This window comes from Mastacembelus armatus, chromosome 17, assembly GCF_900324485.2.
Source record: "Mastacembelus armatus chromosome 17, fMasArm1.2, whole genome shotgun sequence".
Classification (NCBI taxonomy): domain Eukaryota; kingdom Metazoa; phylum Chordata; class Actinopteri; order Synbranchiformes; family Mastacembelidae; genus Mastacembelus; species Mastacembelus armatus.
Window position 1 is genome coordinate 14,251,622 of NC_046649.1, and position 22,872 is coordinate 14,274,493.

Sequence of the window (22,872 nt, forward strand, 5' to 3'; positions counted from 1 at the left end):
CAAGTGCAACATTTTCAGTTAGCTAAATATCAGAATATAGAGTGCATTCAGAAAGTATCCAGACCGCCTGCTCTTTTTTTCCAGTTTTATGTTGCAGTCTGATATTGCAAATGTTTAATTTTTTTTTTATTAAGCTACTAATCTGTATTTAATCTAGAGAAGTTGTCAATCATTCAATGTACAGACAATCAAAAAAAGCAACCAATAGCATTTACTGACAGAGACGTCCATGAGCCTACCCTCAAATCGCCAAAACCACCCCTCATGTCATGCACAATCCACGTGGTGGGTGAGGATTATGATTTGATGAATTATCGAATGGATAGGGAACAAAACATTTGAGGGGATAAAAACACAGTTTGAGCGTGATGTTATGACAAACGCCCTCTCAAACTGTTAAAACCTGCAGGTCTACATTTTTCACCATGTGTTTTTGCGCCTAATAGTTTTGGCATTCATGTGACCACAGATGTGTTCCTGAAGGTAACGTGCAGAGAACAGCAGTCATTTGGGGCCTTTGGAAATGCCAAGTAGATACTTTGTGGTAATCTGGCCGTGAGAAAAGATCACTAAACTACGTTTTAAAAACTTTATGCAAAAATACAATACTCCAGTAAAATAGAGGAAGCTACTTCACTTCTCTTACTGCCTCAGGACATCACAATCGTCACAATAGATTACCCCCTAGCTCAATGAGCAGAATATAGTGCCTAAATCAGCGTTTCTTATTTCTCCCACATGAAATTCTGAAAACGGTTAATGAAAAGAGTAACTCCACTTTGTGACAGCTGTTTTTGACTTCTCCCCTTCTGAGGTAATTTATGAAGTTCCTCAAAGTGCTGTTTTGGATCCTCTTATGTTGCCCTTTGGCAACATCATTCCTAACGACAATGTTTCTTTTTGAAATTCTTGTTTTGATCTTTGTTTGTTTTCATTGTCACAATCACCGGCAGCCATGATTAAAAAATAGCCTAGTTGTCTATAAGCAAAATAAAGTTACACTTTTTGGGCCATTATGAAAATTAGAGAGGCGATTTAGCACCACCATGCTCTCCAATACTCTTAACGATGTCGGAGTAACTTGTGATGTAATTTTAATATTATAAATAATGTAAGTACACAATCCTGTTTACAGCAGCTTGGAACTAATGCCAAGATTCGCCCTTTTTTACAATCGATTGATCAGAGTGATCAGATTTCTGCAGTTGGCTCCCACTTAATTTTATAAGTGATCTAAAGTTAGACTGTGACCATAGGAGCACTGACATCTGCGTCAAATCTGCCTGCTGTTATGTCAAAACTACTTTCCCTTTCACAGTAGTATCCCTGCCCTGTGTATCTTGTTGGGCAACAAGGAAATGATCGTGGGGGAGAAAGGTTATGCGTTTACGAAATAAAAACGGCGAATTCACAGCCTCGTTTCCATATAAAACAATTTAACTTGTTACATATAAGAAACCGTACCCGGTGTATTGAAATGTCCGAGCCAACAAATGTTATTAAAGAAAAAAAAAAGAAGAAAAAAACAACTTGTTTTTGCCCGTGCTCTCAAAAAACCACGAGGTGATGCTGCTGCTTTCTTTCCTCTTCTGCCTGAGACCGAACCGAAAACGGGGCAAAGGGACACATATTTCTCGAGGGGTGTCCAAATGCGACATAACACCTGTAAAGAAAGCGCTGAATCTTATCTGGATGTAAGTGCCCTGCCTTGTTTTGTTTTTTTAATCACCGAGTCTACTTCCTGGTGCTGGGAGCAGTTTCGGTCATTACTGTCGTAGTAATTGGAAGGGGCAGTTCGAGTGAAGGTGGAGGCGGCTGTTGACGGTCCTGTCCTGCAGTCTCGGTATTATTGCAGTTCGTTAGCGCACTTGTGCCCATTTCAAGAAGAAAAAATGGGAAGCACGGTGATGGAGTCCAGCAAGGAGAGCTCAAAGAAAATGCCAAAGAAGAGGAGAAGTCTGCGGATTAACATGCCAGTGAGTCGGTGAAGTATCAACTAATTTGGCTTCTTACCGTGACTGTTTTAGAAAACTCGGGTTGTTGTTGAACTTTAGCGGAATTAGGACCCCGGGACTTTTAGCCGTTATTAGCCATTTGTGTTGCATCTCCACCCGTGCTTGCACGCGACGTAGGAGCATAACTGACAGCTGTCCCAGTATCACGACCTGGCAGCAGACCACACCAGTCAACCACAGACAAGCAGTATATATCCAACCAGGAGGCTGTGTGCACAGACGGGAGTTTAATTTGGACTCGACGATTAATATTTCAATCAAGATGTCATCAGCCCTGGTTTGTTGTCACTGTAGCCAACTCCCATACTGCTGCACTGACGCTTAAATGTCCATCACAGTCGTGCAGAGACCTAGCTGAGGGTTTTAAATGTCTTAATTTGTCTTATCAGCAGCCCAAACCCCAAAATAAACTGTATGTTTACAAGGAAGCACATCAGCTACAAACAGAATATTAGCTTTATAATAATGTGAGTTACAATTTCTGCATCTTTGTTTGAAGAAATGTAACACTGAAAGCAAGGGAGACATTTAAGGGGAACAACCTGTGTATTGTGATTCATTATAGTCATTATACTGAGGGCCTTTGTTTACTTCATTACAGTAGTCACGCCTGATTCACAATCGGCTCTGTTCATCAGTGTGGGACTGTGCTTTTTATTTGCTTCACAAGCTGCCAGAGAGTTGTGAACATAATGGTATTACAATAGGCCTTAAAGTGTTATTGAACCTTTTGTTTTTCAGGGTCAAAATGTCGACCGTTTGTTTTGTCTTCGAGCAAGGACAACAGCCATGCTCGTATACAGGCATTCATTTTAAGGCTGGCATCCATCAGATCTACCAAGGGCATGTTTTTCAACTTAATCTTATGTAGACTTAATACAGCTTTTTGTATGTTCTATTTTTGTTTGGAAATGACACTACAGAAATACATTACAGGATACATTAAAAAAAAACAAATAGAAAAAAATAACTTCTGAATTTGGAAGCTTGTGTATAAAGCTTGTTTTTGTGGCCTTCTCTCTAGTGCTGGATGTTGGTGCATTCCACCACCATATGTACTTTCTCAGCCTCTACCTGGTGGAAACACTCATACTGTTACATAAAAGTTATTGGAATAGGTTTGCATGGTCACCTTATTATGCTTGTGTATTTAAACTGCCTTTCTGTGGCTGTCAGAAGTGAAAATCCCAGCCTTTAGGGTTGGCATGGGGAAGCAACATGTTTGTTGTTTTTTTTTAAAGCTGGCTAAACATGTTTATCTGCTTTTTGAGTGACAATCTAAAGCAGGCAGTGTTAACAATTTTCACTTTCACTCAAGGTAATAAGATGCCATATTGTCATTTTGTGAAAAATAACAATATGGAAGAAAAGAAAGACAAAAGAAACAACTGAACCAAATGTAATGATTAGAAAGATGTTCGTGTTACCTGTTACGACATTCCATTTTGTTTTTTGTGTTGTATTTCCTGGAAGTTAATTCTATCCTTAGAATCCTTAGAATCTCTTTTATGTGCAGGACTTGGGTGTATTTACTTCCCAGCAAGTGGAGACGGGCAGCTCAACCAAAAGTGGAGTTCAGATGGTAAAATATTTTCATTCACTGATTTTTTTTTTTTTTTCTGTTATGAATTTTCATTTACTTTCCAATTGTTTGTTTGCTCAAGTTTACTTTTTTCACACTTAATTTATCTTGTCTGTTTAACTTTAAACACATTTAGACATGGCAAAATATTACACAATGCTATCTTTCCTATTCTGCCAACCCTCACTGGTTTACAGTAACATTACTCCCACTGTGTCCAGGCATAGCAAGATCGCATACAGGAAATTGATTTTTCCTACTGTCTGCTCCAATTGATTTGAATAGGAATAATCCCTGACCATTAGTTTGTGTTGGCCAGCTTTATCTCAGTAATATTTGGGCAGCGCTGATAGAAACCCGCTTTGGCTTCAGTTTTGAAAGAGCTCGATTGTGTCTTAACGATGATAGCTGGTTCACTTGCCTTAACAAGCTCTTGCAGATGATAAAGTGAGAGCTGTTGGCAAACAGAAGAGATGGGTGTGTGCTGTGGCTCCCTCCGGTTTGTTGCAGGATTGGTTTAAACAGAAAGTTGTGTGGAGTAGGGCCAGCCTTGGGCAAATGCCATCCTACACTCTTGCTAAGGAGACTAGAAAAAACAAAGATCCCTTTTGATTTGTTACAAATTCAGTGATTGGGTTGCTAGTATTATTTGTGCATTTTCGTTCTTTGATTAGCAGTGGCTCATATTCATAACATCGTGCTGTTTTGTACAGATTGTTACGTTTTTGTGTTTTGTTTTTTTTTTTGTTTTAAACCAACAGTGTTTCCAAAACACTTTTTTTACATTTTACTGTTGAGAGTAAATACAACCTGTAAGCTAGCGATCACTGCATGTTATGAAATTGAACTGTATCAGTGCCTACAAATGGTTAAAAGTTTTATTGTTGGCATCAGACAGTGGTGGGAGGAGGCTCTCTGTGTCGCCATTTAGATTGGTTGCAGTCTTTCATGTTTTGTTGTGATATCTGCACAGCAAATAGTGAAGGGTTTCTCGTTGTGTTTACATGATATCAACCTTGCAAAGACAAATTTATAAAAACTGAAAGTCAAAATAAAAAGCATTGTCACTGTTCTAAGTGGAGAGCTGATTGATAGTGAACCTGTTTTTTTTTTTTTTGCTCTTTAAAAACCCATATTTGACGCCACTTGTCATGGTACCTTTCTTACTTGCTGTGCACAATGTAACATGGTGTCTTAGAAGAAACTGGAGACAACACTGCATTTGTACGATGTTTTGTAAAACATTGTAGCTGAATTCAGCTTGAATTGAAAAATTATTTACGTTGTTTCATTTTGGGTTCTTAAGTTTTGGAAAGCTGTGCGTGCAGAGGAAATCAAATGTTTCTGTTGTGGATTTAGGTTGGTTTGAATTAAATGGTCTCCAGAATGCAATATGACTACAATATAAGTAAAAAAGGTTGTCAAAGAGAGGTAATAAAATCTACTTAATATTATTTTTAATCTTTTTTAGTAACTCACATTGTCTTTCCTTGTGCAACAGCTAGACCATAAAAAAACACTTGCGTTATTGCACTTTGGACACAGTTTTCACATTCTCATACCACTTTTTATGACATGTTATTAAATGTTACAAACAGGCCAACCAAACAAAACGTATGTCGGGAAAAAAGGAGAAGTCAGTAGAGTCGCGTGCCCCCACAAAAAAATGAAATCAGCAGCTGTGATTTCACAATAAATCTCTTCTGTATTTGCTCTTTCAGTATGGTCATTTATTGTAGATCTTGTTTTGTAGAGTTTTCATTGTTTTTAGCTCTGCAATATATTACTGTCTCATAATCTACTGTGGGAACACACTGCATAAAAGTGCAGGAAAATTAAAATGGCTCCTTCTTGTCTCCCAGGCAGAGCGGTGCGTCCGTTCAGCTAGCCCGAGCAAAGTAGTGCCTGTGAGGAGCCCTGCCAGCGCCCCGCTGCCCCAATGTTCCCAGTCTGCTCCAGTGCAGTTGAAGATGAGATCAAGTTCACCCAGAACAATTTTCCCCTATCCCTCCAACCAGAGCTCCTCGCCCAAGTCACCCCGCCGCTTAAGCTTCAGTGGTATATTTCGCTCATCATCGACTTCCTCACCTCCAGGCATCAAAATCTTCTCCAGAACTAGGAGAGGTGAGTCAAAAAACATTGCAGTAACTGCCATAATAGAGGTTTAGCATGTTATGGCAAATAAAATGGTGACTGTGACATTCTTCTCATATTTTTATTAAATTCCATAAAGGAAAGAATAAAAAGTTTGTAATCTGATGATAATCCAGAGCAATACTGATGTTACTGAATTTTATGCCATGGCAAAGATCTAGAAGGAAGACAATAAGGAGGAAGTAAGACACAATTGACAAAACTATGTTATCTCCAACTATTATTTGGGTTTTCTCTTGTATGTACAAGGTGAAGCCACACACAGGAATCTGTTTTTCTGATTAAGTTAATAAATTGAGGTGTTTTGCAAATGGCATATAAACATGACATGTAGTCTTTTCCCAGTTACACACACATATGATTGTAGTAATAAGGAAGTAAAAGCCAGGGTTTCCTCATGGTAAAAAATATCTTTTGCGGTGCCCCACTTTCCAACATGATCACAAGCTTTACCAAACAGATGGGGGATGAGTGCAGACGGATGTTCTTTCATTATCAGTTGTCTCCATATTGATGTCAGCAACTTTCTCTAGGGAATGCAAAAGGTTGGCAATGTGTATTGTCAAAATCAAAGAGGAGTATTTTTTTTATAGATTTCAGTTCCCAGCATTGAGCAGGCCATTGGAGAGTCAGATTACATTGCAGATTTGGACGTCCAGCTATATTACATTCTCAATATGGTCATTAAAACTCACCAGTGACATAAAGGTACTACTAGTATGCACGAAGAAGTATAAACAAGGATGACTAGGCTGAACAAGGCCTTGTTTCATGAAAGACCAACGTATTGGGCAGATTTTTAGTCCTTGTGTCTCCATGTATTTGGGTTCCTTCTTATTACATTACAAAAACCACCCTGTTTAACACGGAAACATCCTTGCTGGAAGCAGCAGACAGCACACAGATGACTCATATGTTTTTGAGTAGTACATAAATACCCATTCTTCTCTTTCCTTGCAGAGGGTCAGCTTGGCAGTAGTTGGTGGAATAGCAGGGTTAGGGCCAGACCTCAAGGCTCAGCATACTGTTCCCTATGGAGATTCTTACTGATGATAACCAAAGTAAAACACTGCTATGGCCTTATTGTGCCAGCTGCTCAGGATTACTTGTGTCTGATGTGGATTGAGAAATTATATCCTCTGCAGTGGTTTATTGACTAATGATGTGGCTTGAATTGAAAGGTGGCCAATGATAGTATAAACAAAATATTGTTATTAAAGTGTATCACACAATGGCTGAGTGTAAATACCAGTTTATCTGAGATGTTTTTGTACACACCCTACTTAGGCCACAAGAGTGTGCTGAAGTCATAGGTTTGTCTTGATTGACTTTCGGTGGTGTTGAAGATGTCATTGTTTTATAACTGCTACATTTTTTACTTTCTAAACATTTTTGTAAACATAGTTGTTTTTCAGACTTTTGTGTATTTGTACAATATTGTGTGTGTTCTAGTTTCTCAGGAGCATTTATATACACATTTGCTTCAAATCTGAATTTCTTTTCTCCTCTCCAGCTGGTCTAAATATGTGTTTTCCCATTGCCTGGACCTTGTCAGTCTCTCAGTGCTGAAGGCAACTGTAGTGCTTTCATACCCTTATCTGGAAATGACCAGACTCACACAACCATGCAGGTTTTTCCCCCCTCTCTCTCACACTCCTTGTTGCTACTGTGTGCTGTATGTTGTCAGTAAATAAAGGAACTGGGTGGTTTAAACCTCTCAAATTTAGAAAACAAAGAACCTTATAAGGGCAGGATGCAAGATTTTTTTATTAGTGGAGAAGCTTAGCTAAGCCAGGGAAGAGGTTAACAAAATCCACCTTTGACATGTACATGTAACCTAAACAGTACTAAAGTCGACATGGACCTGACACTTTAAACTTTAAAAGCAAACTGAAGTATTATTATTACTAGGATAATGAGAAAATGTCTTACAATGTCAGAGAATTGTTGAGGTGAACTGAACCAGTGAGCATTTTAATTGAGATCTGTACTGGACATGCTGTAGCTTTATGTGAGCTAGAAGTACTGAGTGGGCCATCTGTTAAGGGTAAGGAAGGCTAGTGGTATTGAATAGAAGCTTGCTGATCAGCTGACCGAACATGGGACACTCCCCTGCTGTCGCCTAACAGGGGTTGGCCTCTGCGGTCTTCAAGGTCAGGCCCCCAAAACTGACCGACAACTGACTGAACAAATGAGAGAACTGCAGTATTCCCAGCTGAAAACCACATTTGTTATTACTTTATTTGTAATCCCATTAATTGTTCAACTGCAAATTTAGAAGAGCTACTTATGTCAAGAAATACAAATATTATATGATCCTGACTGTATGCTACAGTGAGTGAAGACAGACTGAGACGGAGTGCCTGTGCTGAAATTGCTGTGGAGAACAGGCAGGGCAGTGAAAGAGGGGGGTGGGGAGATGTGTAGTCTAAGCCAATCGCTGGTGTGTATCCTCAGAGACTGGCCTCCTTTTTGCAGGCTGCTGACATGCGTGCTATATTAAAGAGATGCCACCCACAGCTGCACCTGACAATTTACAGCACTGACACCGCTGAGAGTGGGGGGAAAGGCACACTGGTCCGTCTCAGTTGTTATTTACATCACTTGCAAGCTTTTATGTCTTTAACAGCAAACATATGAGCTGACACAGATAGTGTCCACAACATCCTACTGACTCCGTGCTCTGTTGACCTGGAGGATTTTTTTTTTTTTCCTTTGCTTTTTTTTTTGCCTTGCTGTGGTTGTCATATTCTCCTTCTAAGCAGTTACTGCTAACTCCAAGAAAAAGTGGAATGTACAACTTGGACTAGCCAATTTCTCTGAGGATTTACATAAAATCAAAAGAAGACCATTATATATATATTTATTCCTTCGTCCACAAATTGAAGACCACCAGTTTCCTCCTGTAAGAAAAAGAGGACCACCTCTCTCCTAAAGCCAGATTAAACAGTGGTTGGATATAGGTTTTACCTTAATTTCTTGTACAACTGTGTTCACCTAGAAATGGAGTGACTCTGACTTTGAGCAATTTTTATACCCCTATCGTAATGTGGATGGTCATGGTCAGGTTTAGTTTTGAACCCATAACCGACTGCTTTCCATGAAGAGGTTTGGCAGCCTGAGGAGGAGCAAGAAACGGAAGGAGCAAGATGGGCTAGGAGGGAGGCATCAGTCTGAGGCATCCTGTTTGTCTGGTAATGTGCTATGCCCTTCACCTTGCTATAGTATACCTTTATCATGAAATGTCCCTGCACTGTCCTCCAGTAGTTGAGTAAACTTGGATTCAGATCTTTTATGTTTACCACAAAACAACAACTATACCATGTAGTGCAGGCTGTCACATGCTAGTACACCTCTTAAGGGACATTACATTTGAAAGGTATAAAAATGACTTAATCTAAAACTTTATTCTTAAGATTGAACAAAGTCATAATAAGAATCTATGTCTTCTACATATTATATATTTCTAGAAATCTGTTCCTAGCTTATACTATTTATGTATCTTTTGCTACTGAATACTGTTTGTTGTGCCCTTACTGTAGGCGCTCCATAGAGTTTAGGTGTCAGTACACTGCTGGTATGTAGCTTTGCAAGTGCATGCAGTGTAGGCATTATATCTTCAGTAATTTTAGTGTTGTATTAGTGTGTGCGAATATTTCCAAAAGACTGAATGAAATGTCATTTGTAATTTACAGTGACCCTGTCGTTATTGTTGTCATTTATAGCCTGGCTACTTCATATAGTTCAATATCATTATTCCATCCAATATTGAATAGGAGTCTTTTCAGAATAGCTGCTCCATTTTGGAAACTTTATTAAAATAGACAGGAAGCATTTCTGCTTTACTAGTGACACTCATGAAGTGCTCCATGGATTTTTCCAGCTTGTTTGGGAGCAGTCTCATGCCACCTAAAACTCTGTGACCGGAAAAATTGGACGTCAAAAACAGGCACCGACCACCATCCAGACTTAATGTAGTTTTTGTAAAGTGTTAGCTCACAATGCTTGATGAGTGAAGCGCAGACGGGGGCCACTGTGGCATTCAAGTGGCACTTTATCAGACTTCACAGTTCCTGATTTAGAGCCAGTTTGACCTCGGCAGAGCAGATGAGAAGCAGAATGATGTATGTCCATATGTGGCTGTATAAGTTGAATGTAAAGGCAGCAAACAACATAGCGACAGTGTAGCATGAAGTTCTTTCATGCCTCCACACCATGTAATTTTCCCACTTATAGTTTTCACCGTATCCTTGGAGAGAATGACATATATATGTGAAATTTCAGCAGGCGCCATTTAAAACATGACTGTGTACTTCTTGGCAGCACTGCCTGTCATTTGAATTGCTCATTTAAATGTTTGGCCATGATGCAGTTTAGACAAGTGAATTTGTGAACCTACTATTACTGAGGTGCTGAGCAGTCACATCCTTTTTTTATTTGGAGCCTGTATTATAGAATAACTAGCACATTAGTTTGAAGCTCTTGTTGCTAATTGGGGTTACTGTTTGGTATATCACCTGTTGCTTCACAATCTAACACCACCAGTTCTAACCAGTGAGCCTATACAAACAACACTATTCACAGCTGTATTTCATTGTGTTACATGGTTGGCCAGAGCTCACTGTGGCAGCGAGTACATTGGGCCTGCAGTAGCATCACTTACGCTCAGATGGCAACCAGTGACTGTTTCAGAGCAACAGAGCAATGTAGCAATGTAGCAAATAACAGCATAGATCTGATTCACAAAATCTTTGTTCATTAATATGATTCAATTATTAAGATACAGATTTTTCATTCATAGTTTGAAGTCAGAGAATAGTAAATCCCAAGGTGGAATGTTTACACCGCTTGTTTTGTCGAACCCCACAAATATTGAGTCTACTGTCATACGAGAGAAAAAAAGCAGCAAATCTCACAACTAAGAAGGTGGAACTATGAAGAAGATGGTGTCACATTTTGAAAATTAATTAATTATTAATGTTCTGTGCATCAAAATGAATTGATTCCACTAAATCAATGTTGCGTTTGTCTCCCTGTTTAGAGCTTTATAACAAAATAATACATGAAATGCACTTTGTTTGTTTATTTATTTTTAATATATAAAGTTAGATAAATTGGACAACTTACACCAAAGCATCTGTTTCCTGATTCCCATGTGGTGTCTTGCTGGCCACAATTAACCGGGCTGAGGGCTCCCAGCCCCGCTGTTATCTCCTCCTGTGGAATGTGCCACAGCAGCGTGGCTAAAATAAGAAGGCTACACGGCGGAAGCAGGGCACACCAATGAGTGCTGGAGTATGCCAAGTAAATGTCAAGAGATAGTGTGGAGTGCACTTGGACAGGCCAAGGAAAAATGTTCACTCACCACACTGAGCTTCGTTTTATGGCAAAAAAAAAAAAAAAACATGCAATTTGCAGAAAAAAAAGTTTATCAAAGGAAATCTGGTAAAATTACAGTAATAGTTATATAGAATTCTGTTCTGGCTCATTTAGTAGGCTGCCTAACCTTTGACAACCCTAATACTTGATGTCTTAGTCATATCTCAGTCCTTATTTCAGTTTGACACTTTTGACCGAGTCAGATGGGATGATTTACTGAAAATGATTCTTGTATTTTCACGCTGGTAGCCGAGCCCTCATGTGACATTTACACAATCCCAGCTTTACTATCACACCAGTGTTAGATTTGTGGACATTATAAAAGTCAGTCAGGAGTCCCATGGCTGTGTAATATGAACCATTTGATCCACATCATCCATGTCACTCATTGTCTGGCCTTTAGAAATATGTCAGTGAGGTGGAGCCGGGGCAGCATGAGTGTCACATGTCACAGAGCGTAAGATTGTGACACCTGATGTAAAAGAGCATGTGGGGCCTGTCATGTGACTGACACTGTCACAGGAAGAGCTGCATAACAGAGAGCTGATTGCTGCACTGTAGCTAGGTTTAATGCAGGTGCTTATGTTATAATCGTGTCATTATTGTGGATTGATGCTGGGAACAGGAAGCAAAAACAACCTCTATAATTGTTTCATTATTTCTTTGTTCAATACTAATTGATTGTGTTAAAGAGCTTTGTGCCATCAGGAGGGTTTTCATTTGTGACAGGGATGCAGATGTGAATAGTTGTTACTTGAGTGCAGCATTATCAAAGAATATGCTATATATATATATGAAATCGGGGCTGGAATTAGCAGATCAATAATCACTTGATTAATTTTACAAAAACATGTAATTAAAACACAAACTTTTGATCCTTCTTTTTGCTGTTATATTTTTATGTGCTCAGCACACTAGTAACTGGATTAACCAAAATAAAAGGCTCTACACACCCACACAGGTATTTTTAATTTGGGCTAATTGGACATCAGCTCAAGTTGGAGGTGGGTGGAGCTCTGCTGTGATTACTCACAGTGCTCAGATGAGCTCTTATTAGGCAAAATAAGTGAAAACAGCTGTGTGTAAAGCATAGCCTTTTTTTTTTTTCAAATTAATTTTTTCATGTGTAAATTTCAAGAGGCTTTTTTTCAGCATGTACATACCAAGCTCTTGGTTGCCAGAAAAAATCTGTATACAGTATATACAATCTAATCTGCATAGTGTGTGTGTGTGTGTGTGTGTGTGTGTATAGTAAGTAATTACAGATACACACACACACACACACACACACAGTTTTTATCTTGTGCCTTACCTGCTGCTATGGGTGTGACTTTCCCTGCTGTGGCTTTGAGTCAGTAACACACTGGATCTTACAATATATGTTTTTAGGTGCGGTGTTGTTTTGTATAAACTATTAAAACTGACAAAGTGCTAAGTAATAAGCTAATATAATCCAGTTTTCCTGCTGTCTTTGCAGGTGTGGTTTACCTACTGCACCCCTGTCAGTGACTGGGCTGTGAATTTCTATCTGGTATCTGTTGTTCACTACTCAGCAGCCTGTCATTCCCTGACAGATCAGATATGCATTCCTCCTCTGTTATAGTATGTGACAGCGTTGATGGTATCTGCAGCAGTCACGACTGTAGCACCTCAGTCTTGCCAACTAAGCCCGTCAAAGATGTCAATCCACATTGTGTCTCAGTGTCACTGCAAATGTAGTATGGATTGACATTGAGAGAAGAAGAGATAAACTGAGGTGTCTATATTTGATCTCAATCTCTCTGCAGCATCTGGGGTCTCTACACCACCAACCACCCCAACCCAGGCGTCCAGCCAACCTGTTTTCACCCGGGACTCTCAGCTGAGCGGCCCCAGTCCTGAACGCCTGGAACCAAGCTCCCGATCCCACTCCCTCTCCACACCCCCAGACACAGGACAGCGCCTGAGCATCCCCTCTGCTAAACCCCCGATTCCTTCTTCGAGCCCTGTGCCATCTTACTCTACCTCACAAGTGAGTCACACTGCAAAAAAAAAAAAAGATTTAAGAAACCGGTTGTTTACACATTCTATTCCAAGAGTATATTCAGTGTTACAGTTCGACAAATTAGCATACACTTTTGCTGTTTATGCGGCAGTAACATTTCACATCAAAGGTTCAAAAATGGTTCATAGATCACCTTCACCTTCTACTATTTCAGTTACTTTAACTCTTATTTTGTGAAAGCAAAGATAGAACCACACAGATCTTGGGCTGTTGAACCTAATTACTTTTTTTTCCTTTGTGGATACATAAAAGTGGCCTCATGCCTTCTTTTCATGAGTCATATGATGGTTTCCCTCTGAGTCATAAGTGTTTGCTTGGACAGTGGTGAACAGAAAGCATGGATGATGGAAATCTCTTTACTTCAAGCCCTAATACTTGAGCATGCAGTGTGTGTCAACAGGGCTGTGTTTGCACTATTTGCTGTAAGCATCAGTGGCAGAGCAGAGGGTGTAAATATTGTTTCAGGATTGAAGCAGCCTCTCCAGCAGTGTTAGATGTCAGCTAAATTGCTGTACAGTTGCCTGTTAGTGGACAGCTAACGGCAAATTTAGTCTTCATTTAAGGTTTAGCATTCAGACAGTCTGAGTCAGAGTGATACCACATTTCCTACAGCTAGTGGGGAATGACTTCATGACTTGCTGTGCTGAACAATTATCTGAAAGTCTGTCTCGACCTGTCTACCGTGAGTGATTGTGGACTGTAGCCAGGGAGTTTAAATCAATATTTCATCATCAACATTGTGTACAGTTGGTATTAACACCCAAGCATTCATGATTGTGGTTCAGAAGTGATGAGTCAAAGCCTGCCTCTCTGTTCACCCCCCACATAAGTGTGGCTCACAAAATAATCTGAGCCTGCACTTCATTTTTTTTGCCAGATCCCATTTTTAAATGCAATTCATTTTCTGGATCTGTTTATATCAGCTCCCTTGGTGTTTGCTGTTATGAAGGAGCAGGCTGTGTGCCCACTGTGGTGCAGCAGGGTGAGATTTATGGAAGTGCAGAGGTAGTTTTTGGCTAGAGAACTGCTGTGTCACTATTGCAGGGCAACACAGGAAATATCTCCGAACGCAGGCTTTGTCATACTGCTGCAGTAGCTTGTTGTGGATGCACCGACAAATTAGGGACCAAGAGAAATTGTGTCTCAGCAAGCACACTTTGTGTATGCAAATTTCTCAGCGTTACACATGTCATGCTGGGGACTGCAAAAAATACAGTTTGCATGTCACTCTCTAATGTTGCTGCTGCCGCCAAGGGGTTTTTTTTTGTATATCTCATGTTGCTCGTTTTGTGAGACGAAATAAACAGTGGGGATGTGACAAGGCATCCCCAGCTTGCTGCTAAGCAACCTAAGGGATTTCCTAATATGGTGAAGCGCCCAGGTTGCTCTGCATGGAGGGGTGTGCCCTCAGCGCTCACAGCTTCCTGCTTGTTACCACCAAGTCTTCATGTGGAAACCTTTTCCAGTGGTAAGCGTTGTTTGGCAGATTATGGCTTCAAATCACAAATTCCATCTGGTTTACTGTAGCAGGATTCATTCTCACACTGGTGTGTAGTGGTTGTGCACAGCAACGCAGAGGCAACGGTCCCCACTGCAGCAGCAAATGGATCAGGACTGTTCCATTCTGAGTTGTAAGGGGTGTGTATGTGTGTGTGTGCGTGCGTGCGCGCGGGGGGGGGGGTCTAATAATAATGTACCACTAAAGTTGCAGCTCCGGAGCACACGTTTGTATCAGTTTACCTCTGAGAAACGAGAGCACCAGAGGAGGCTTTATGTAATCGCTAAAACGCCGGCGGCGCACGTCATGGTTTTGCGTTGTTGTAGTGTTTGCGCACCACACTCCGTGTGATCACAGTCTGCTGGGGCCGCTGGGAAAAGTCGCTTCACCCTCTGCTCACTTACAAATTACAGCAAAGTTTTGTCGTGCGCTGTCGTGTCCTGTTGTGAGGTATTGGCGTCTCTCTTCACTCTGCCCTCTCCCCTCTCTCTTAGGTCTACGGTTTAATCGAAGGCATGCTGGAGAAACTTGAACTAGATGATGACGGTAAGTGAGGGTCGCCGACCCATTGCTCTGTTTTACTACCGCCAGTCAACGAGATTAATTCGAGTTTAATGTAACTTAAAAGATGGTAAAGACATCAGACGTATTCCAGCGCAAAAGGATGTTTGTGCTTTTCAAACCACAAATACCTGCGGTAAACCTGTTTACTTCTTAGCGCCTGCTCTGTCCTATCCATACGCATCCATCTGATCTGAACTGTGTCAAAATATAAGGGATTCCCTCTACAGGCTGTCGATGGGGAAGACATCCGTTTATGTAAATGTTTCGATGCGTTATTCAAGAGGCTTTAAGGTAATTATCCAATCTGAACACACCGAAGCGTGTGTTTTAGGAAATAACGCTACTTTTTTTTTAACGAGGTCACTTATTATTTTGCCTGTAATACGTAAAAACGTTTTGTCGGTTTTAATCCCAGTAAGAGCGACTATATGCAACACATGGCCTCTCAGATCAACATACACAGAAAGAAAATGTTACTTACAGCTTAAAACGACATGTGGAATTGGTAATAAACACAAAAATAAATCAATATAAATAGCTTTAAAAACAATATTAAATGCACTATACTCACTATGTCAGGTCATTGGATACTTTATTTTAGCCAGGCCTGATTTCAGTAAATGAGTGGGTACAATATTGAAAACCTGTCAGCATAATGCAGCACAAGCTGCAGCCTCAAAAATGATCATACAGTTGAATTCTTGGCTCTGTAAAAGTGTTACAAAGGGGTAGAATGTGAAGGTTTTATTTTATTTTTTGCAGGACTGTTGTACTGGTTTTAACTGACTGTATGTCTGACCAACAGTCCAAGACTGAGAGAGTGGCACATCTTTATATTCACAGAGCTGGACCGATGTTTATTGTTTTGACATTTCATTTTAATTTTATTTATTTATTTTTTTATTTTTTTGTAAGTCAGGAATTGAGTTAATTTGCTCGGTGTTTCAGCAGTACATTGGGGGGGGGGGTGGAGACTGCAATATTCAAACTGCATCATTGGAGAAAGCTCTAAGTTCCTACAGTACTCCGTTGTTCATGTTTTCCACTGTTTTTGTGTTTGTTGGTGCTTAAAGCAAAGTGTAATTATCAGTAAGACCAAGCACTAAAGTGGTTTAGACTCATAATGGTTGTTTAGGCTCTGAGAGTGTGTTTTGTTTCCAGACTCTCATTATATATTCCCTGGGAGAGTTCTCCATCCTCTAAAAGTATTTTCCGGCATTATGTTTGTTTTTTTTTTGTTTTTTTTTCTTTCAGCTGCTGAACCTGAAAGTGATATTTACATGCGCTTTATGAAATCCCATAAGTGCTACGACATTGTCCCCACAAGCTCCAAGCTGGTTGTGTTTGACACAGCACTACAAGTTAGTACTGTTTGTCTCTATATTCACACTTCCTTTTTTAACAGGACTTAACATGCATAATGTACAGTTGTGAATTCACCCAGTTTTTCACCACAGTTGCGGCAATATATGTGAAACAGTGATGTCCATGCAAACAAACCTGTGACTTTTTTGTTCTTGAGAACGAAAAGAGACATTCACCTTGGGTTAATGTTCAATAAAATAAGCAGGATTATTTTGCCTCAGACCAGTTTCTATGAGATGGTTAGTGAAATTGCTAAAAGCTGTTAAACAGTAATCCTGAGGAGGTTTGACCTCTTTGATGTGTAGATCTTCAGCCACGAAATTCACAGAGGCCAAGAGATAGTCTTAAAAAATGGAAATCCTAAAATCAACACAAAGCTATCAAGAGTTTAGACTTCAGTGTTTTTTTTTTTTTTCTACTCACGACAATGTGACAAAGAAAAGTCATTAGATGAAGTTGAGGGCTACATCTGAAGATGGATTTTCCTTTCCGCATAATTATTTAGTCTATGAAATGTCAAGAAAACAAAGACTTCCCATCAAAGGTTTGTCGAGTGCAAAATGACATTTTTTAAATGTCTTGTTTTGTCCAACCATCTGTCCATCATCTCAAGATATTCAGTTTAGAAATATGTAATATACACAAAAGCAGCAGAGGAATAACTGGACAATTTTTGCTACTCAGCTACTTTGAACTACTTAATTTTGTAAAGCATTGTTGCTGATTATTGTTTCAGCTTCAGAAAAGACAATCACATACTGTTGTGCTGTATTTATATAATTTTGATTTTTAAATCAATGCTTGACAGGTTAAGAAAGCGTTTTTTGCCTTGGTAGCCAATGGTGTACGAGCTGCTCCACTGTGGGACACAGAAAAACAGAGCTTTGTGGGTAAGAAGCTTAAACCCTGTTTCTGTTTATGTCTGGTATTTTTGCAGTGTTTAGGTCCAATTTAGACATGTTTTACTTAGTTTTTGTAGTTTTAAAGAGTTGGGGAAAAAATTCAAATAAAGAATATACACTTGCTTTCATACACTTTGCAAATTTAATTGGGACACTTCCTGTCAAACACCTTCCTCAAAGAAAAGACAAATCTTTTACTGCACCACCTTAATGAGTCCAAAGTCTGCAGTCCACAGATTTTAGGTCAACAGCTTAATTTTAGAAAACAAAGTTTCCATGCAAATTTCTTATCTCAAAAGTTGTCTTAATAGAGAAAATGTCCTTGCTGTGCACATGAATCAGCATTAAATGCTGCTGCTGGTCATGGCTAGTTGAGCATGAGGCTGTCTTGAGCAGACGTCACTGAAGCTGTTATAAACCATTAAGCGCCGCAATTACTCCTCTGTGCTGACCAGTGCTCTGACAGGTTGGATATAATATTTAACAAAAAAAGAAGGGGCGGTTAAGTCTTTTCTGTTACAAAAAGAAACCTTTTAGTAAATAGGCGTCAGAAGCCAAACCAGCAGTGAACTTGCTTTGTTGTGCTGCATTTATTGCAAGTCAGCCTGTGATGAATAATGAATGTCAAGTCGGGATGCAATGAGAGGGAGGGGGAGGGTGGGTGTGGTGGCGTCTGTGGTATGCTGTTTAATCCACGCCCTTCCAAACACTCTTCTATCCAATTGTTGTATGCTATGTTGTCCAGTGTCACATTGCTTGTTTTCATTGCAGGAATGCTGACAATCACAGATTTCATCATCATATTACACAGATACTACAAGTCACCAATGGTACGTCTTGTGTATGCATGAGATTTGCATTTGTTCTCATTGTGTTTTTTTTTTTTTTTTTTTTTTTTTTTAACTTTTTTTTTTGTACTTTAGGTACAGATTTATGAATTAGAGGAACATAAGCTTGAGACATGGAGAGGTATGTTCTTATATCATGCATAAGATTGTATTACTGTTTTATTAGCAGATTCTCAAATATGTTATATCTTGCTACACAGAGGTTTACCTTCAAGCAACATTTAAACCTCTGGTCAACATATCACCTGATGCAAGGTATGTTGTCTGAAAATAAATAATTATTTCCATTTTGTTTCATATTTATCAGTGTGAGTAGATTGTTTTTTTTTTTATGCTGCCTGTAACTGGTCGCCTTGTTTGGTTGTTTGCTTTGCAGCCTATTTGATGCAGTGTACACTCTCATCAGAAATAAAATTCACCGCCTGCCTGTCATTGATCCTGTCACAGGGAATGCACTTTATATACTTACACACAAGAGGATCCTCAAGTTCCTCCAGCTCTTTGTGAGTCCACCACAAATAATGTCTTTGTTTATGAACAGTTGTTAACCTTGCATAAATGTTTTTTTTTTCTTAAGTTGATATGATTGATTACTTCTGTTGGAAGTTTTGTCATCACTTGTTCCATGTTCATTGTCTGCTGCCCCCTTGTGGTCAGTGTGGCAATTTGTAAAAGGTGTCTTCACCTTGATGTATTGAGTGATGTCATCTCACTGAACATGTTTGGACTTGTGTTTCCCAGATGTGTGAAATGCCAAAGCCAGCTTTTATGAAGCAGACTCTTGGGGAGCTGGGCATTGGTACATACCATGACATTGCTTTCATCCACCCGGACACACCCATCATCAAAGCACTCAACATCTTTGTGGAGAGACGAGTGTCTGCTTTGCCTGTAGTGGATGACTCAGGTATCATCATAAACCCCAGCATTGAAAAAATATATTTTATTCATATTAATAAATTACCTTTCTTATTTACTGGAGTTATTTTTGTTCTCTTGCAGGCAAAGTTGTGGATATTTACTCCAAGTTTGACGTGATTGTAAATACATTTTTAATTTAATTTTAATAAAACCTTTTGTATTTTTGAAGAGACCAAATACCAGACATCAGAGCATAAACAGCTCTGTGATTTATTGGTTTACTTTATGCAATGTATTTTCATGTGTTTGTGTGTAGAACCTGGCTGCTGAGAAGACATACAACAATCTGGACATTACAGTGACACAGGCTCTGAAACATCGTTCTCAGTACTTTGAAGGAGTTGTGAAGTGCCATAAAATGGAAACAATGGAGACCATTGTGGACAGAATAGTCAAAGCAGAAGTGAGGATCTGATGTTTACACAAATACATGCATACAATGCATAAATTGAAGGTCGTCAGCAAACATGCTTTTCTTGTAGGTGCATCGGTTAGTGGTAGTGGATGAGCGATCCAGCATTGAAGGCATCGTTTCCCTGTCAGACATCCTCCAGGCTCTGGTGCTTAGCCCTGCAGGTATAGATGCTCAACATTGCTAGCCCCATCTCCCCTTCTGTCCTGGACCCTGAGCTCTCTCCCCCCATCTGCCCTCTAACCCTGCCCCAGGTAGGAAACGCGACTGTTTTACTCATGGCTGGCTGTAAGGAGGCATGGTTCCTGTCCCGTGTCCTGTTTGTCCTGCTGGATGCCGCTGTGTGCAGCAATGTGTGGATTTTTGTGTCAGGATGAAGAGCCTGTCATCCTCTGTAAAGACAAGAGACTTGACTGAGAGGAAACATGCCACTGGTTCAAAAATAAACTCTCTGAAAGATTAAATACGCGGTAGTTGCTTTTCAGTATAGCTAAATATTATGAAAAGAGATTAACCATGTGGAATATTGTTTTCCTGTAGTTCTAGTTTGGGTAGATGAACAGAGTTTGCCTTCACACGTAGTGGAGTAAACACTGATAACATTCTCCCCAGTAGGTTAAAGGGGAGCACCATTGATTTTTACACATCAAAGTCTGTTTACTGGAGCACTGCTGCATATGTGGAAAAGGTTGTATGAAACCTGCTTTGGCAATGGTGCACAAAGTATGATAAAAATTCTTGAGACACTGTTATGATTGTTGGACATGTTTTGGTTTGCACTAAATAAGCACAGTGTGATGCAGTTTGTTGGGAATAAGAATTAAGTTTGAAAATACTTGAACAAACAGCTTAAGGAGGACCACTGTGGCATCTGACAGTTAACTCGTGGCTTTGAAGGCCAGGAGAGCTGGGAAGAAACGGTTAATACGGTGACATTTAATGAATGAAGACCAGCTTCAGGTCAGATCAGATCATCATATTCATATATCAGACTTTATGTTAGTTTTTCAATTTTGCTTGCAAAACTATTGACAAGGTTACCCAGACTCTGCTGCATGAGTCTGTGATTACTGCATTAAACCTGTACTTCATTTGTAATAGTGCATTTTGAGCCAAAACAAACCAGAGCTGTGATGTAGTCAGGTTTGGATCATAAAAATAATTTATGTTTATGTTTCATTATAAACTAAGGTGTAATCTGTCCCATTCAGCAGCTTTACATGCTATATATTTAGCTCATTTGCAGAATATTTGACTCAGAGTTGCAATTTGATACTATTAATATGTTTTGTGTTGTTCTGCTTGAAAGCAAATAATTCGAGTGATATCAGTGTTATATCGGGCTCTCTCTACTGTTTCTAATTGAGGATTTATTCACATTTTTCTGGACTAACATTTCTTCAGTTTTGTGAAACTAGCCAGCCTGCTGCAGCTTCTCACTGGGTCTGCACAAAGTTCAACAGGGCAGTTACTGATGACTTCAAAAAGAATGATAAATCTTGTTTTTGAAAACAGGAAGCTCAGTTTACACATCTCTACATGTAAAGATAAAAAGCTAGCAAAATTATGCTTACTCCTTTTTTTGACGGTTGTATCTTCCGATTTGCAGGACATGCGCAAAATCTGGTCATTAAAATTTGCTAGAAAGATGGATTTATGAAAAACACCTAAATAGTGTTTTTTTTTTTTTTTTGCTTGTTTTTTCTTAACCTAGCAAGGGGGAAAGGGGCTTATTATATACAAATATTAATGATTAGCAACATTCCAACATGGTTTGGGTTAAATAGCATTGATCCTGTCTGTGCTGCAGTGGATTTGTGCATTGCAACCTGTCTCTGACTTTAAGCTTGTGCTTTTTTTCTTCTCCTCCACAGAAGTCTGTAAGGACGAGAACCTGGCTGAGTGAGAGGGTGGACACGTGATAGTAAATTACGTTAATGGGTTTAGAGTTTGAGGTTGGGGGTGTGAGACCAAGCAGAGCCAGTCTGAAGGTCCAGGAGATGCCTGCAACCGATGCATTATAGTGGCTTGGAAACCAAAGAGCTAGACAGCTGAGTGAAGTGGAGTTCCTGCACTGAGGGTTGATATATATATTTTTTTGGAATTACTTTTTTGTTTGTTTGAACACTGATCAGATGCACACATGTAAAGGTACACTGTATATAGACAGGTTCTAATGAATTCGGGCTTCAGTGTTTGGGGTTGTGTAGTTAATGATCATGCTGCTCTCATCAGTTGATTTTAGCCCCATATTGTAATCTATACTGAAGGTGATGATGTCCAGGAGAGCTGTTCTTTTCTTTAGCATTTGCTGTAGAAAAGGTAAACACAGATGCAGCTCAGTGTTTGGAAGTAAAAGTGTATTTTACCTACAATGTGGCCATTTGATGACTGTCACCATTTTAAAAAAACAGAGCTATTTCCCAGTGCCAATATGGAGCATTCATTGCCCAGTCTTTGTGATTTTTGTTTGCCCTCACCATGCCAGTTAATAACTACAGTGCAATTATTCAAGGACATTACAGTGTGAATGTTTGCAAATCCTGTTATACTTTAATTTCAAAAGGGTTTTCCTTCATTTGGCTACATTTTGTGCCTGAAATTTGAAACCACATCAAAAGTATTCAGAATTTCTGATAGATGCTAAAATCTGAAATAAAACCAAAAAAAACAAATTTGGTAATAGTATGACAAATGTCATTTTAGACATTTAAAAACTTTTTCTGCCTCATTTATTTTCTGTGGTTTTGATATTTTAGACAATCTGATACAAACATGCAAAACAACTGGGTTATCTCAGCTGTAGCTCGACGGGACTCATCTCCATCTTTGTCTGTAAATAGGATCGTCGTTGGAAAGTGTGTCAGAAAGCTTTATTTTTATGAATGTGTCAGCGTGTTGAAGAGACTGCAGTTTTAATGTTATTTTTGTAAATATATTGTGGTAATATGTCCAGTGTGGAGAAACTTTGTATCAGATCAACATGTACTGTAAATGTGCAAGCGAGAGAAACAACACTTCAGCAGTATGAATGTTCTTTGTTTTACTTTTTCTATTTTTCTGATTGCAGGAAAATAAACACTGAATGTACATTAAAGCTTTGTATTTACCTTATTTTCCCCACTGTGTAAACATCATGTACTATTTGGGCACTCTTTAGTCTTAGGGCCTTTTTAGTCAAGTATTTG

General features: G+C 39.3%; 1 protein-coding gene across 9 annotated transcripts; it reads left to right on the top strand.

Moving 5' to 3' along the window:
• The first annotated feature begins 1,351 nt into the window (after window positions 1-1,351).
• On the top strand, window positions 1,352-22,781 carry LOC113133909 (5'-AMP-activated protein kinase subunit gamma-2-like). 9 transcript variants are annotated; one of them, XR_003296036.1, is made up of 17 exons: window positions 1,352-1,694; window positions 3,532-3,597; window positions 5,460-5,721; window positions 12,918-13,141; window positions 15,167-15,218; window positions 16,491-16,597; window positions 17,410-17,491; window positions 18,275-18,333; window positions 18,427-18,472; window positions 18,552-18,606; window positions 18,728-18,854; window positions 19,093-19,258; window positions 19,354-19,391; window positions 19,529-19,675; window positions 19,755-19,848; window positions 19,939-20,154; window positions 21,559-22,781. XR_003296036.1 is itself a non-coding variant. In XM_026312946.1 (16 exons), exons 1-16 carry the CDS (start codon window positions 1,893-1,895, stop codon window positions 21,588-21,590), a joined length of 1,641 nt encoding a protein of 546 aa, XP_026168731.1. In that variant the 5' UTR covers window positions 1,353-1,892; the 3' UTR covers window positions 21,591-22,781. The 9 variants fall into 9 exon arrangements, 7 of the variants coding, with proteins under 7 accessions (XP_026168731.1, XP_026168728.1, XP_026168729.1 ...); XR_003296037.1 differs by lacking the exon at window positions 19,939-20,154 and having other exon boundaries at window positions 1,353-1,694; window positions 19,755-19,938; XM_026312946.1 differs by lacking the exon at window positions 19,939-20,154 and having other exon boundaries at window positions 1,353-1,976.
• Window positions 22,782-22,872: the final 91 nt, after the last annotated feature.

Excerpts from the sequence above, each read along its gene's own strand:
- LOC113133909 (XM_026312943.2), top strand. The coding sequence starts at position 1,494 with ATGTTATTAAAGAAAAAAAAAAGAAGAAAAAAACAACTTGTTTTTGCC. Across the intron at positions 18,607-18,727 it reads AACATATCACCTGATGCAAG|CCTATTTGATGCAGTGTACA; the intron begins GTATGTTGTCTG and ends TTTGCTTTGCAG. Across the intron at positions 19,849-21,558 it reads TCTGGTGCTTAGCCCTGCAG|AAGTCTGTAAGGACGAGAAC; the intron begins GTATAGATGCTC and ends TCTCCTCCACAG.